General features: G+C 33.2%; 2 protein-coding genes across 2 annotated transcripts; one reads left to right on the top strand and one right to left on the bottom strand.

The window, feature by feature from the left end:
• Positions 1 to 3,573: 3,573 nt before the first annotated feature.
• Positions 3,574 to 5,384, top strand: LOC111885338 (2-hydroxy-palmitic acid dioxygenase MPO1). The gene is made up of 4 exons (XM_023881590.2): positions 3,574 to 4,173; positions 4,622 to 4,684; positions 4,779 to 4,850; positions 5,146 to 5,384. The coding sequence occupies exons 1-4, from the start codon at positions 3,841 to 3,843 to the stop codon at positions 5,260 to 5,262; spliced, it is 585 nt and encodes a 194-aa protein (XP_023737358.1). The 5' UTR covers positions 3,574 to 3,840; the 3' UTR covers positions 5,263 to 5,384.
• On the bottom strand, positions 5,230 to 7,176 carry LOC111885337 (pentatricopeptide repeat-containing protein At1g59720, chloroplastic/mitochondrial). Its single transcript, XM_023881589.2, has one exon. The coding sequence runs from the start codon at positions 6,937 to 6,939 to the stop codon at positions 5,398 to 5,400; it is 1,542 nt and encodes a 513-aa protein (XP_023737357.1). The 5' UTR covers positions 6,940 to 7,176; the 3' UTR covers positions 5,230 to 5,397.
• Positions 7,177 to 15,029: the final 7,853 nt, after the last annotated feature.

The raw sequence follows: 15,029 nt of genomic DNA on the forward strand, positions 1-15,029 counted from the left end.
AAAGATCCAAAATGTACACAAAGAGTTGGAGATGATCTTGCTTGATTTTTTTGCTCTACAAGATATTCCTTCTCCCTTTAAAGGCTACAAATCACAAAAATAAGCATCAAATGGCCACAAGAGGCTAGGGTTTGTTTGTTTGTTTGTTTTTTTTGTTTTTTTTTTTTTTTTTTTGGGGGGGGGGGGGGGGGGGGGGAGGTCTTATGGAGAAATGGGGGCTGAGGGTGGAGGAAACCATAGCCCTCATATCCTTTATATAGGGCCCAATCTCGAAACTTAGGGTTTTGTGCGGAGGGCGATGCCACATCGTAGTCATTAAATCACCACTTTCATAGGAGGGTGGCACAACCAGGTCGTGGTGCTCAAAACACCACGTCATGGTAAGGTTAAAATCCATAAAATCAAATCGAAGACACAAGAGAATTTTAAAGAATAATACTTGAAATTTTAGATGTTACAAAATTTGATGTATTTAGTTCGTTTTTTGCTTTAGCTCCTTGTTAGAGTGTAGTTTTTTTTTTAATGTATTCAACCGTTCAAAAAAAAAACTCTTAATTCGTATAATATGAAAAAAAAACATACTAAAGGTAAATATATAAAATATTTGTAAACTTAAGAGTTTTTTGCAAAATATTTATAAAATTAAAGATTTTTTTTGCAAATAATAATTCATGATAACCTGAAAAATTACTATTACAAGTAAAGAGAGCAAATATGAAAAAACTTGAAAAACTAAAGAACATAAACGAATAAAAAATCGTCGATAAAACCGATAATTGACAAACTTAAGGACATTTATGTCAATAACCTTATAGAAATGGTCGTTGTTGTTTATTTTACATTGATAGTCCTTATAAATTAATCAATTTACAGAAAATCCCGGTAGTGTTCTTTTTACATAAATGGTCCCTAGAAAGTAGTCAACTTACAAAAAAATCAATATTTTACATAAACACCCTGTGCAATAATCATCTTAGAGAAGTTGTTTGAATATTAAAGAACAAATGCAAAAATAATCCTTATTATATATATATATATATATATATATATATATATATATATATATATATATATATATAATATGTGAAAACACGAAAACAAAGAAAACATATAAGATTGTGCCACCTTAACCTTTTATTTTGGTCAAGAATACAACCAAACTTTAAACTACATGATGATAATCAATGATACACGAGAAATTGTTTCATATGAGCAAAACATTTTTTTTGACATTTTTATTATAAAAACTTAAATTCAAAAATGGTTTAAGGACATGAAAAAAAGAAAAGAAACGATTGTTAAAACCACCTTTAAAACTATATTACCATAACACCCTTCAATGTAAATTTATTATTTTTAATTTATTACCAATAAATTTAATTTCTAAAGTATATATGTTTGATTTTTCTAAGATAATTTTTTTTTATTTTCGCAAAATATTTATATTTTCATATATATATATATATATATATATATATATATATATATATATATATATATATATATATATATATATATATATATATATATATATATATATATATATATATATAAACACAACTTTGTTTTAACGTTGGCCCCTCATAATTTTTTATTTTACATTTTGACCCAACATTTAAATTGTTGCACCTCAAATGTCAAAACATTTTAATCTTACAATTTTGACACTTTATAAATTATTTTACGAATATGATCTAATATGCTCTTTTAATCTTTTTACAACTTTGTTTTAGCGCATTTTTTTAGAATTGTGCAGGGTTCAAATCTTTCACCGGTTACTTTTTGAAAATTTTAACTTGGTTTTTTATGTTTTTTTATTTTTTTATTTGAACGACTTATTTTATATTTTTTTATAATTTGGTTTTTTGTGTAACTTTTACTTTTGTTGTTTGTATGGTCTCTTTTTTCCTTTTTTTTATTTTTTTTTTTATTTTTACAAACTAACAACCTACATCTCCCCAAAAAATTTACATGGAAAATTATCCACGATAACACAATATTACTTTGGTTTGAATGATAATCAAAGTTATAGGACAAAATTAAGTAGACAAAATTACAAGAATTTTCCATGTGATATGTCAAATATAGCAAGTTTGGACTCGCAAGGGTGGTCCAAAAGCTTTATTTTGTTCCGAGTTTAGTCCAAAATTTCCAAAACTTTTTTTAAATACATATTTGTCATTGGTATTTTTTCTTTTTTTAATTTTTTTTATTACAAAAAGCAAAAAAGAAAAAATCTCACTCCACCCTTATTTTCTCTCTCTCTCTCTCTCTCTCTCTCTCTCTCTCTCTCTCTCTCTCTCTCTCTCCCTCTTAATCTGAAAAAGCTTTAGCAGGTTGTACGCTACAACCCAAACCTGTTTTTGCTTACAAAAAATTAGAAATTTGAGTTCTTGAGTTCAAATCTTGTATTTGTATGTGTTCATGTTCCATATTTCTTATATGCGTTCTTGTCATCTTGTGTGTGTGTGTGTTCGAAATCCATTTCTTTGATGCTCCGATTTTCTAAAATTCGATCTGGAGATAAAACTACAACATGTGTGTGTTTTTGTGATCTGAAAATCAAAAATCAATCAATACACTACATCTCTCTCCTACACACAACATCAAGAGCCCAGTAGGATCGATGATTTCGGGAACAAAAACATTTATATGTGTGTGTTTTCTAACCCGATTCTAACAACTAAAAACATTTTTTAGAACTCAAGAACCCAAGAAATCTACAGATTGATGAACAGATCTGAAGCAGAAAACCCTAACTGAAGAACGAAGACGAAAACCCTAATTGAAGAACTAAAACGAAAACCCTAATTGAAGAACGAAGCCGTCGTCGAGATCTGAACATCTCCTTACGACGAATCGAGAAGAAGAACACGATCGTAAGCAACAATATGGGTGGATCGATGGTGGTTGAGGAATCACGAAGAAGAGGAGCCCGTTTTTCCAGCGATCCTTTTGGCCTCTTCGAACTCGTCTCCGACAACAATTGAACTGAAAAGGGAGACAACAATAATGGTCAACCAATGGAGAGCACCATCGGTGCTTGATCTGACTAAAAAGAAGAAGAAGGAGAACGGAAACGACAACATGTAGATGTTTCGTGGGATTTCTCAGCAACCGGAGGAGGGGTGGCTGGAACGGAGGCAACAACCTCCTTCCTTACGTTTCGTTTTTCGGTGTGTCAAAGAAGAAAAGAGGGAGAAGGGAATCGGGAATAGCAGCAGCTGAGGGTGTTTGGGTGGTGCTTCGATAGAAGGAGGGTGAAAATTTGTGAAATCACCGATTCCTCCTTCCCTTCCCTTCACTGGAGGTCAAAACGCGCGCGCACGCGAGAGAGAGAGAGAGAGAGAGAGATGAGTATTTTCTTTTTTTAGATTTTTGTAATAAAAAAACTAAAAAAAGAAAATACCAAGGGCAAAATTGTCATTTTATAAAAAAACAAAACAAAATAGACCAAACTCGCAACAAAATGAAACTTTTAGACCATCCTTGTGATTACAAACTTGTTTGGACCAAATTTGATAGTTTTAATGGACCATTCTCGCAATTTTATCAAATGAGTATCACATGAAAAAATATATCGGTGCACGTTAGTGACTACTACTCCCCGGCCACGTTAGCGACGGCACATTGATATCATCGGTACATCTGAAACCAAACACAAAATCCAGTGGACTGCTCGAAGTAAATTTTCAATGACTCCACTGGCGTAGTCAAAACGATCCATCTTTGAAGAAAATTCTTTATCCCTGATACCATATTTTTCTTAATCTTTAAATACACGTTAAACATCAAACAAATCTTCAGACACTTGAAGAAATTCAAAGGGGGCAAAATCTGATGGCGAAGATAGGGTTATTTGATCTTGAAAAACACTTCGCGTTTTATGGGGCATATCATAGCAACCCAGTTAACGTATTCATCCACATGTTGTTTGTTTGGCCGATTTTGTTCACAGCTCTTGTGATGCTCTACTTTACACCCCCTTTGCTTAATCTGTCGTTACCACATAGCTTGATTTTGAATTACGGGTTCTTGTTCACTGTGATTTATGCTGGATTTTATGTGTGTTTGGATTTGAAAGCTGGTTCTGTAGCTGGTTTGCTCTGTTTTTTTTGTTGGGTTTCTGGGAGCTTTCTTGCTCATCATCTGGGATTCTCTCTTGCTTGGAAGGTAAATTTTACTTTGTCTGCAGTTTTTTTTTTTAGTGAATTTTAGGTTTCCAAATAGTATTAAATCTTATTTAGTTTAAATTTCAGATCAATTTTGGTTCAAAACCCAGATTCAAAGTAATGAAATTGAACCCTAATCCCTTAGTTTAAGCTCTATTTTTGTGTAACTACAGTGTTTTCTTTGGTTATTTTCTCTCAAGTAGAAGTGAAAGATGTTTGTTCGTATCATAAACGTTAACAGGATCCAAGGTGATTTATAGTGTTTGTATGTGTGTTTTCAAAGTGATTATAAAACTTGTAAAACGAGATAATCAAGTAATAAGTATCTTAATAATCAATTTTCACCATAATATTTAAAGAATCAGATTCAGGTTTTCCCAAAATCTCTAAACTCAAATGAATATATATCACCATATTGTTATATATATTTTTTCTCTGTGTGTTTTCAGGTTGTTCTTGCTGCTCAGTTATTCTGCTGGACAGGACAATTCATAGGACATGGCGTGTTTGAGGTAATTTTATGCAAATTTCAACACTTTTCCCGATTCATTTTTCTCATTCTTGTGTTGATAATAATTCATTTTTCATGTATTTATTTATGAATAGAAACGTGCACCAGCTTTATTGGACAACCTAGCGCAAGCCTTCTTGATGGCACCTTTCTTCGTGTTGCTTGAGGTAATAATTCGTGTTTTTATACGTAAGATAATGTATTGGAGGACACCTGAATCATAACAGGTTGTACTGTGTTTGACACTGCGATTGGGAATGATGTCGATATATGATAAAAATGTACAAAGTTTTTTGTCCCACTCAAAAAAGGTGGGACACGGACTCGCTCTCAATCGTTTGTTTGTGCAAAAGACAAAAATACCCACCTCATCGTCAACATTAGATATAAGAAAGCTTGTCCAGTCCAGTCCTGCCCGATGGACAACTATTTTATATTGTATCTTTTGTTGTTGATGTTCAGGCACTAGAAATGGCAGTTGGTTACGAACCATATCCAGGGTTTCATGCTCGTGTTAAAGCTAAAGTAAACGAAGACATCAAAGAGTGGAAGGACAAGAAGCAAAAGAAAATTTCATAAATTATATGTCTTTAAGTAATGAAAACCTATGCAACATACTAAAGATATCGTTTTCTATCAAAACTTTGTGCCGTTTTCACCGTTCATAACAAAATAAACAAAGATATCGATTTGTATAAAAACTTTGTGTTGTTTTCACCTTTCATAACAAAATAAACCGATTCCATTCCCATTGTGGATATGAAAACTATTACCGGGGCTCGGTTTTTGAACTCCATTATCTATCATCAATTGTCTTACTCTCGATACTTGATTCCAATCTTCTAAACTTGCATAAGTATTAGCAAGAAGAACATAGTCACTACTATGATCTTCGACTTCCAAAAGATTCCGTCTCACAATCTCGGCTAATTTCACATTCCCGTGAACTCGGGAACCGGCTAAAATTGTCCTCCAGATGATGGAATTGCATTCCATCGGCATATTTTGAACTAATTCGTAAGCTTCAACGACTAGTCCAGCTCTACATAACATGTCAACCATGCACCCATAATGCTTTATTGTTGGGGTTATGTGGTATTCTTTGATCATTTTATTGAAAATTTGTCTTCCTTTTTCGACCATTCCTCCATGGCTGCAAGCAGTTAGGACGCCTAAGAAAGTTACATCATTTGGTAGTGCGAGTTTTTTGTTTATCATTAAAGAAAATATGTTTATTGCTTCTTGGACATGACCATGTGTTGCGAACCCTAATATCATTGTGTTCCATGTTACTATGTTTTTATTGTTTGTTTTAGTGAAGATCGTTTGTGCTTCTTCAAGTTCTCCACATCTTGTGTACATATGAATCAATGAGTTCACGATTGATATATCGTTCATTAATAAACGAGTATTGATAATGGAATGAACCCATGTCCCGAGGTCTAATGCCCCTAGTGTGGCACAGGCTGATAGGATGACAACGAGGGTGGCATCATCAGGTTTTATGTGGGCTTCTTGCATACGGGAAAACAAGTCAAGTGCTTCTTTGTGTTTCCCGCAACAAACATGGCAATCAATTATGGTGTTCCAAGCGACTAAGTCTGGTTTAGGCATTTCATCGAACAACTGGCGTGCAACGTGAACGTTTTTTAGTGTTCCGTACATGTGAATCAAGGTGTTCCGGACAAAAACATGATTTTCAAGGCCGTGTTTTATGACACTGGTATGAATCTGTTTCCCCAGTAAAACAGATCCAGATTGACCACTAGCTTTAAGCAAGAACGAAAGAGTGAAATTGTCAGCAACACCTCCATGGTCGAGCATTTTCTTATAATAACAGAACGTTTTATCTACTTGATTCATCCTCGCAAACCCTCTAATCATCGTGTTCCAAAGAAACCCATCTGGGTTCTCAATCTTTTCGAATACGGAAATAGCATAATCCATAGAACCCTCGTTTGATACAGCACAAGACACGATAATCTTACCCACAACAAACAGGTTTTGAGTAAAACCAGTTTGAACCACATGAGCATGGAGTTGTTCAATGTCTTTCTTGGTGCAAGCTTTCTTGAACATAGAAAGAAGAGTTTGCTCTTTCTTTGAGTAACTTCCGCCATGTGGGTTTGGAATCTTGGTGGGTGTTTGTGAAGAAAAATGACAAAAAAGATCAAGATTTGGTAAAGAATGTGTTGAAAAGCAAACAATTTTCCATTTTGATAATGGTTTTATGAAGTTAAAGCATCTATTCACCATACTAACAAACTGATGCAACTTACAATTTGAAAATTTGTATATTTTGGGAACAGTTTACATCATCTTTGATACAAAAGATTGCTTGGTTTTGTCATTTTGTGGAACAGAAAACATAGTGTGATGGGTGATCACAACAGAACTCCAAACATACACGATTTGTATGAAATGAACCTAGGCAACGTTTAATGGGCCAAAGTCTCTTTAATGCATCTTAAAAATTCTTTACAAACTAGTGATTGTTTTACTTAAAAAAAAAAAAAAACTATATTATTATCTACATCTTCTAATATATTTCAATAAAGTAGATTTTAATCATATTTAATTAATAGATTAAGTATAAATCTGCTTAAAAAATTGGTTGGTCAGCTTAACCAAAATATGTTTGTTTAAAAATACTTTACCCGGTATATCCATATTTTTTGCCACCTATAATCAACTTGGTATTTTTTTTTCTTCAAATAAATACAATTGTTTGTTGGGATGTGAATTTTAAAAAGATTTGGATTTTTAAAGGCTTTGAACTTTTAAGAGGTCGGAAATGTAAGTGGGAGAGAAAGGGAAAATGATATCCTAAAATGGAAAAAGAAGTGGGAATAAGGTTTGTTAAACGCCATTTCAAAAACTTTTTTTTATACAACTCTTAAAATTAAGAGTTTGTTGAACAATTGAGAGACAAAAATTAAAGGCTATCAAACACTCTCAATTGAAAAATTAAGAATTTCTCTTTATTAGAATATTAAGAGGCTACCAATAAGCTTAACAATTGGGTTGAGTTCGGGTTGGCGGGTCACGGGTTGGTGGGTTGGCGGGTCAGAATATATTGACCCAACCCAACCCATATAATATATGAGTTGGTGGGTTGGCGGGTTATGGGTTAGCGGATTGAAAACATCAACCCAACCTAATCCGTATAAGTATATTGGTTCGTGGGTCAGTGAGTCGAACCAAACTCGTATAACCCATTTAATAAACAATACATTTTAAAATGAAATTAAAAAATACAAATAAAATGAAGTCATAAAGTCTTAAATATTCAACATAGAGTCAAAAAATAGGAGTGACGATGACGAGTGTTGTGCGACAGCCGGAGGACGAGAAGACGAGTGGTGTGTGTGCGACACTGCGACAGTCAATAACTCGATGCCTCAATCAACAGAGATGGGAGACACGAAGTTGTGAGTTTGGAGACCGAAGACTGAATTTCTTTTTGAATAGGGGCTTTTTAGGGGCTAGGGCATGCATAGTCGACTCGAAGATGTTTTACAGTTTTGGAATTCGGAAAACGATCAAATGATAATTAATATTCAAAACTGATAAATAATTAAATATATTTTTTAAACATAATATATATATATATATATATATATATATATATATATATATATATATATATATATATATATATATATATATATAATCGGGTTGGCGGGTTGACCCGCGAACCCAAACAGGTAACCTAACCCAACCCAACTTATGAAATAAATGGGTTGGCGGGTCAAAAATCTCAACCCAAAGCCGTTTATTTTCGTGTTGGGTCAGTATCTGGTTACGTGTTGGGTCTATGATTGCCACCCATAGCTACCAAACTATCCTAAGTTTTATAAGTTTTATAAGAATATCTAATTATGCCTTACATACGTAACAGTAAGGGTGAGCAAAAACCGAATCGATAAAAGAAAAACCGCAACCGAGAAACCGAAACCGACGCAAAAACCGATGGTGCGGATTTTATTTTTTTGAAAAACCGAATTTATTGATGCGGTGCGGTTTTTATCTAGAAATCAGACTACCAAAACCGAACCGCACCGCAAGCTTATTAACAATAAAATAAATCACTAATTTATATTATACAATTACACATATTATTTAAAAAACTAATAAACTCTAATTGATACATATATTATATATTGAATTTGACGGTAATTAGTAATTAGGTATTAAGTTTAGTACGTGAGTTTTGTCACTTTGTGTTTGTGACTTAATGATTAGGTATAAAGTATAAACACTATGTGGGCTACAACTTGCAAGTTTGTAACTTCTAAGTGCAAATTGAATAAAAAAAATGAGCTTGAGAATATGGGTTGCAAATGAAGTGATCAAGTAAACAACATAAAAAACTCAAAATTACGACTTCTAAATATGAGGAAACGAAATGACACCATGTCATATAATCATAAATCTTCAAATGAACATAACGGTTAAAAAAATCATACTTGTGAATATAAAAAACCGCACTATATGTTTGACTAGGTTTAAAACCGACACCGAACTGGTACAAACCAAAATCGCACTCAAACCGCAAAACCGAACTATTGAAAAACCGCACCCAACGGTTTCTAGAATTCAAAAACCTCACCTTGTGGTTTGTGGTTCGATTTGGTCCTAAAATTACACCAAACCGCACTATGTTCACCCCTAAGTAACATACTAATTTAGTAATATGAATCGAAGTAATAGCCATCGATGGCAAGATGAGTCGAGTCAAATGATAGTCCAAATAGATATAAGTAAAAGAGAGGTCCAAAGTTGTTATATAAAATATAAATAAATAATGGTCCATATTTTTATAAAATGGTTTAGGAGTTGTAAAGTATATTTTGGACGACTTATAAATACCCTGACATATTTAATTTGAACTGAGCTTTTTAATTTTACAAATTACAGTCTTTGGAAACTAAATGGGTCAAAATTACTCCTTTCTATATTTGGAAACTAAATGGGTCAAAATTACTCCTTTCTATATTCATGGATTCAACCTATTCCCTTTTATAATGCATAGAACTTCATAGAGTTTAATGGATTGCCACATCACCATTCTACAATCCATACAACTCTATTATATTTTTTCTCTACAATGCATTAAACTCTACAAAGTTTAATACAATGTTATAAAATGTAATTTATAATAAATATTTAAGAATTAAAACTTTTCTTTTTTCCATTAAACTCCAAATCCATTGAATGACAAAGTGGCATCTCATAATGGTAGAATTTCATCATTGAATGACACATGAACTTGTCACCTCATTCAACTCTCCCATTGAACTCACCATTATCGATGCTCTAAAAATAAACTATACAAACTCATGTATTCTTTTTGAAGGATATGGTATATACTATATGAACATGGTATAAAACCGAACTCACAAATTCAAGAATGAAAAAAAATCTATTTGGTCCGCCACTCTTTTCTTTTTCGCCATCATAATAAAATAAAAGGCAAACATGATAGCAACAAATTCCATATAACAACGCAATTAAACCAAGAAGAATCTAAAAGTGTTTATGTACACATGTCACATATAGACAAAAACATGACAAGCAACTACTCTAGTCTCAGTCTTATTCGTAATAATTAGACATAAATCGTAGAACAACCAACGACCACACATGATCAAAGGTATTGGAGAGTATGGCTTTACACTTGCCATGACCAAAAGCTACCAAGCAAATTGTCCAAAACAAGAATAAAGGTTTGTTCTCTACAACCAATTTCATTAGGGTCATCATCGCCTACGTCTGCACCCCTAACACTTTGTTGGACTGTAATGAAGAGAAGATGTATTCTGTTGACGTAAGATTCGGTTTTTTATGTTTGAAGGGAACTCTCAATTGGTTTGTAGCTTTTAGACTATAACGGATATTATTATCGGTTCACGAAAAAAGAAAAAAGAGAGAGGTAACGGTTTGATATGTCATCAATTTACATAAAAATATAAAAAACATAGTTTTTTTTTATTTTTATTTTTTAAGATACCAAATATGCCCATTTAATATATTTTTTAAGTTCGTTACCGACATCTCAATGTCTACAAAATAATGCATTCGTCAAAAAAAAAAAAAAAAAGAACAAAAAAAGATATTATTATGTTTTTGCTTAAGGAAATGGAAATACGATGGCCATATGGGGATGAAATTTCTGTAAAACTCCAAGTGTAATGACGTCAATTTTGTTTTATTAGTTGAGGGTTACTTTCTTTGGTTCATTCATATCCCCACACATGTACAAATGGACAATCTGTCGTATGAAATAAATTCTTTCTAATAATTTATATTTCATCATCATACTCATAAATCGTAATCATGTATTAATTTTATTATTATTATCAATTATTTGAAATTGTCCCTTAATTGTCTCAACTCCCAAATTTGTCTTTTCCGAAAAAATTATATCCACAAACGCGATTCATGTGGTTGGATATGAGAAATAAAAGGGTAACGTAATTAAACAGATAAAGAGACGTTCATTACCATTTTGCATACATGATAATTTTAACCCATATATGTATAATTAAAAAAATATACATATGTTCTTGATATTTTTGTATTTTACACTGTCTAACTTATTAATCTCACTAGTTCTTGATCCATGTCTCTCCGAATCTACCATATATTTATTTCTATTCATCTCTGTCATTTTAATCGTCTTAGTAGTTTCCTCCGGATAAAACTACAAAGAGATGTTAGTATGTAGGGTTAGGGTTTAGGACCAAGACACTTATAATTTAGGTATTGTTTTTATATATTGCTGTGTAATTCTCATTTAAGATATAAGCAATTTATCATATTTACATATAGGAATAACGCAATTTCACATGTGCTTTTCATGTACCAAAACGTGTAGATAAATGGTGCACACATTTCTTATCAACAAGAGATAGTGTAAGAATTTCTAGTTCTCAAATGTAAAGCAAAAAATTTTTGGCATGCATACAACGTTGCTCTTTTTCTTCCTAAGATTAGACTATGTCACGGAACCACATTGTTGCATTAAGAAAAGAAAATAATATAAAAGTCATTAAGTTTATATCGAAATTCTAATTTGATACTTTTTTTTTTTTTTTTAATTTTGATTAAATGTTTTTCAGTTTGTTACAATTTTGACCACTTAACCAGTCAACTCGGTTTTCTGCTGAGGTGTTAGTTTTGATGACATGACATGTTAACGTGTCAAAATTGTTAGCTTATTTGTGGTGAGAATAAGCAATAACCAATAATCAGGGGGGGAGGGGAGATGCTTATTAAAATCAGGTTATTTAGCTTATCTCTACCACAATAAGCTGATTTTTAAGAATTCCTATCCAAACACTTAAACTAGCTTATTGTGGTGGGAATAAGCAATAACCAATAAACACCCTCTTTTTTCTCTATCCAAACACCCCTAGTTTTTTTATTTTTTATTTTTTTAAATTAAATTAAATTTTGACACTATTTTTTTTACATTCAAACAAGGAGAGGGGGGGGGGGGGGGGGGTAGATGCTTATTAAAATCAACTTATTTAGCTTATCCCTACCACAATAAACTGATTTTTAAGAATTCCTATCTAAACACTTAAACTTAGCTTATTGTGGTGGGAATAAGCAATAAACATCTTATTTTTTCTCCATCTAAACTTTTCGGGTTCGAAGGTTGTCATCAATGGGTAGATCGAATAGATGATTACTTGAACGGACTCGACGAAGAGCTATGGAAGTGCATTACTAACGATGTTCATCCACCTTCATCTGTTCAAAGCATTGGTAATTTTGCATCAACTCAAAGTGTTACTGAACAAACTGATTACAAAAGAATGAGAAAAGATACACGAGAGAGCTTCGTGGTGCTCTTCCTCCTATGGTGTATAATTACGTTCGAACCTGCAAAATATCAAAACAAATCTGGAATACACTGAAGGAAAAGTATCAGGGTAATGAGAAGACCAAAATCAGTTCAGCCAAGCAATGTCTGATTGAATTAAGGAAGTTTAAGCAAAGAGATGGTGAATCGATCGAATTGTGTGACAACCCGAAATTTCCATTTGTACGAACATTATCTATTCAATAGAAGCTAGTCCAGTTTCAGTGAATTTCATACTTTTCCGAATAAGTTTTTGTACATTAGGGTCTACATTTAAGGAGTTATCAGGAGAGTGGATGCTCATGGGTTTGTGAAACTTGAGCCTTTCAAAACTTCATAATGTTAGAATCAAATTCCGGGATAAAAATATTTTCTGCCAAAATATTTCAGGACTATAAATAGATTTCTAAATTAAATTAATTCATTATTTACATTTCCAACTAGAGAAAAGCCATTTTCTCTCTCACGGATCTTCGAGTTTTCATCCCAAATCGTGAGTCTACTTTCCTAGATGTGTTTTAATACTAGTTATATGCTTAATAACATTGTTTACATGTCTAAAATGCAAGATCTGGGAGTTTACCGCCCAAGAACGTTCTTGGGGAGTAAACTCCAAAATGGAGCTTTAAGGCTATCTAGTCCTAATTCCTTGTTAGGCAACTAGTTAAGGACTTAATGTAGAATCATTTGAGGCTAGAAATCATTCAAGAACACTTAGCTTTTGGATTTTACGGCCCAAGAGTTTCTTGGACCGTAAACACCATTTTCAAGGGCCAAAATGTGCCCTAAACACCCCTAAGGCTTTAAGACAATTACCCTCTAATATCTGTAGCTAATTTGGAGACTTAAACACATCAAAATCATCCCTTAAAGGGAGTTTACGGCCAAGGAATATCTCTTGGGCCGTAAACTCCAAGTAAAGGCACAAAAGTGTGCCTAAAGTCCCCTTTAGCCTTAAACAAAAACCTAGAAGCTATCCTACTTGTGCAAGAGGCCTAAAAGAATTAAAACAAACACCCCATAGGAGTTTACGGCCGTAAACTCTAGGGGTTATGGTCTTTAGGCCGTAAACTCCTCAATGGAGCATTCTAGGGCCGTAAACTACCTAAAGGATTAATCTACCAATGCTAGGCTTATTCTAGAATTCGTTTAGCACATTTAAACACCCAAAACCACCAAGACAAGAGTTCACGGCCGTAAACTCAAGGGTTTACGACCGTAAACTCCTTGTGTGGAGTTTATTGGGTGGTAAACTCTTATACAAGGTCCTTGGAAGCTTTTCAACCCTTTTGTCTTGTCCCATATCGACTTAGATGCAACCCTTAGGACCTATAACACTTATACAAAGTGTTTACATGTTCCTGAGTGTCCCAACTCATTTTGTTAAGTTATTATTTGGCAAATTAGTTATACATATGCTCATTATATGATAACTAGGCTCGTGCGTGTGAACAAGTCTCCGTTTGCCACCTAGCACGGTATCCGATACTTCAATCCAATCCACTCACCACAAGTGAGTTCATACCCCTTTAATTAACCTTTGAAATGCTTTTAAATGTTTTAAATACTTTATGGGGGGGGATACAAGTTAAATACTTATAGTTATTGCATCAATCACATGTGATTGCATTAATCACATGTGATTAATAACTAGAAAACCAATGATTTATTCACTGTTCAAACTGTTTATCAAACTGTTTTACTTCAAAATGTTTTACAAACTCTTTTACTTATCAAATGCTTTTATTAAACTTTAGTTTACTTCTTATAAATTGCATGCCCATATATGTATAGATATATAAGAAATGTTTAAAGGGCTTAGGAAGGCCATCCGCCCTATTTCCTTTTCGCGCTTGAGATGTGGTCTGGTGGGATTTCGGGTAACCGTTCGAAGGTCGTTTCAGTATTACTTATATATCATATATACATATATAGACATAAAAGTACTTCCATATATATACTTATCAGTACATCATTAGTGAGTTACCATCGGGGTAACACAGGATCATATACAACTATACTAGAAAGAGAACATATACAACTATACTAGAAAGAGAACATATACAACGATACTAGAACAAGTAACATTACATATACATGAACACGTTAACAATTGTGATCCACTGTGTCGGAGCATGCCTTAAATGTCATGGCCCGAGTTGTAGCCAGAATTCTCTTGGAGGGAGAGCATGAGTTTGCGTATAGATCTATACTGGATTGACTATCCTACACCTTGCTGCTAGCTACAGCCGGAGCTGCAGGTCTGCGGGTGCCAAACGTCATTCCGTTATTACGACCATTCATTATGTCGTTGTTACCAGTCGATAGTATGGTGCAATTTATCACATTATACCTTAATATAAATCCGGTTTAAGGTAGTTAGTACCGCGGTAGTTCCTATACTACAAAACTACAGTACTACAATGATTTACCCATTACATATTTTTAGTGATAACCTCACTTAAACATTAAT

Source organism: Lactuca sativa, chromosome 5 (assembly GCF_002870075.4).
Source record: "Lactuca sativa cultivar Salinas chromosome 5, Lsat_Salinas_v11, whole genome shotgun sequence".
Taxonomy (NCBI): Eukaryota; Viridiplantae; Streptophyta; class Magnoliopsida; order Asterales; family Asteraceae; genus Lactuca; species Lactuca sativa.

Bases quoted from the DNA above. Each gene is read 5' to 3' on its own strand.
- LOC111885337 (XM_023881589.2), bottom strand. From the start codon at position 6,939: ATGGTGAATAGATGCTTTAACTTCATAAAACCATTATCAAAATGGAAA.
- LOC111885338 (XM_023881590.2), top strand. From the start codon at position 3,841: ATGGCGAAGATAGGGTTATTTGATCTTGAAAAACACTTCGCGTTTTAT. The intron at 4,685-4,778 runs GTAATTTTATGC...ATTTATGAATAG, and splicing joins TAGGACATGGCGTGTTTGAG to AAACGTGCACCAGCTTTATT. The intron at 4,851-5,145 runs GTAATAATTCGT...GTTGATGTTCAG, and splicing joins CTTTCTTCGTGTTGCTTGAG to GCACTAGAAATGGCAGTTGG.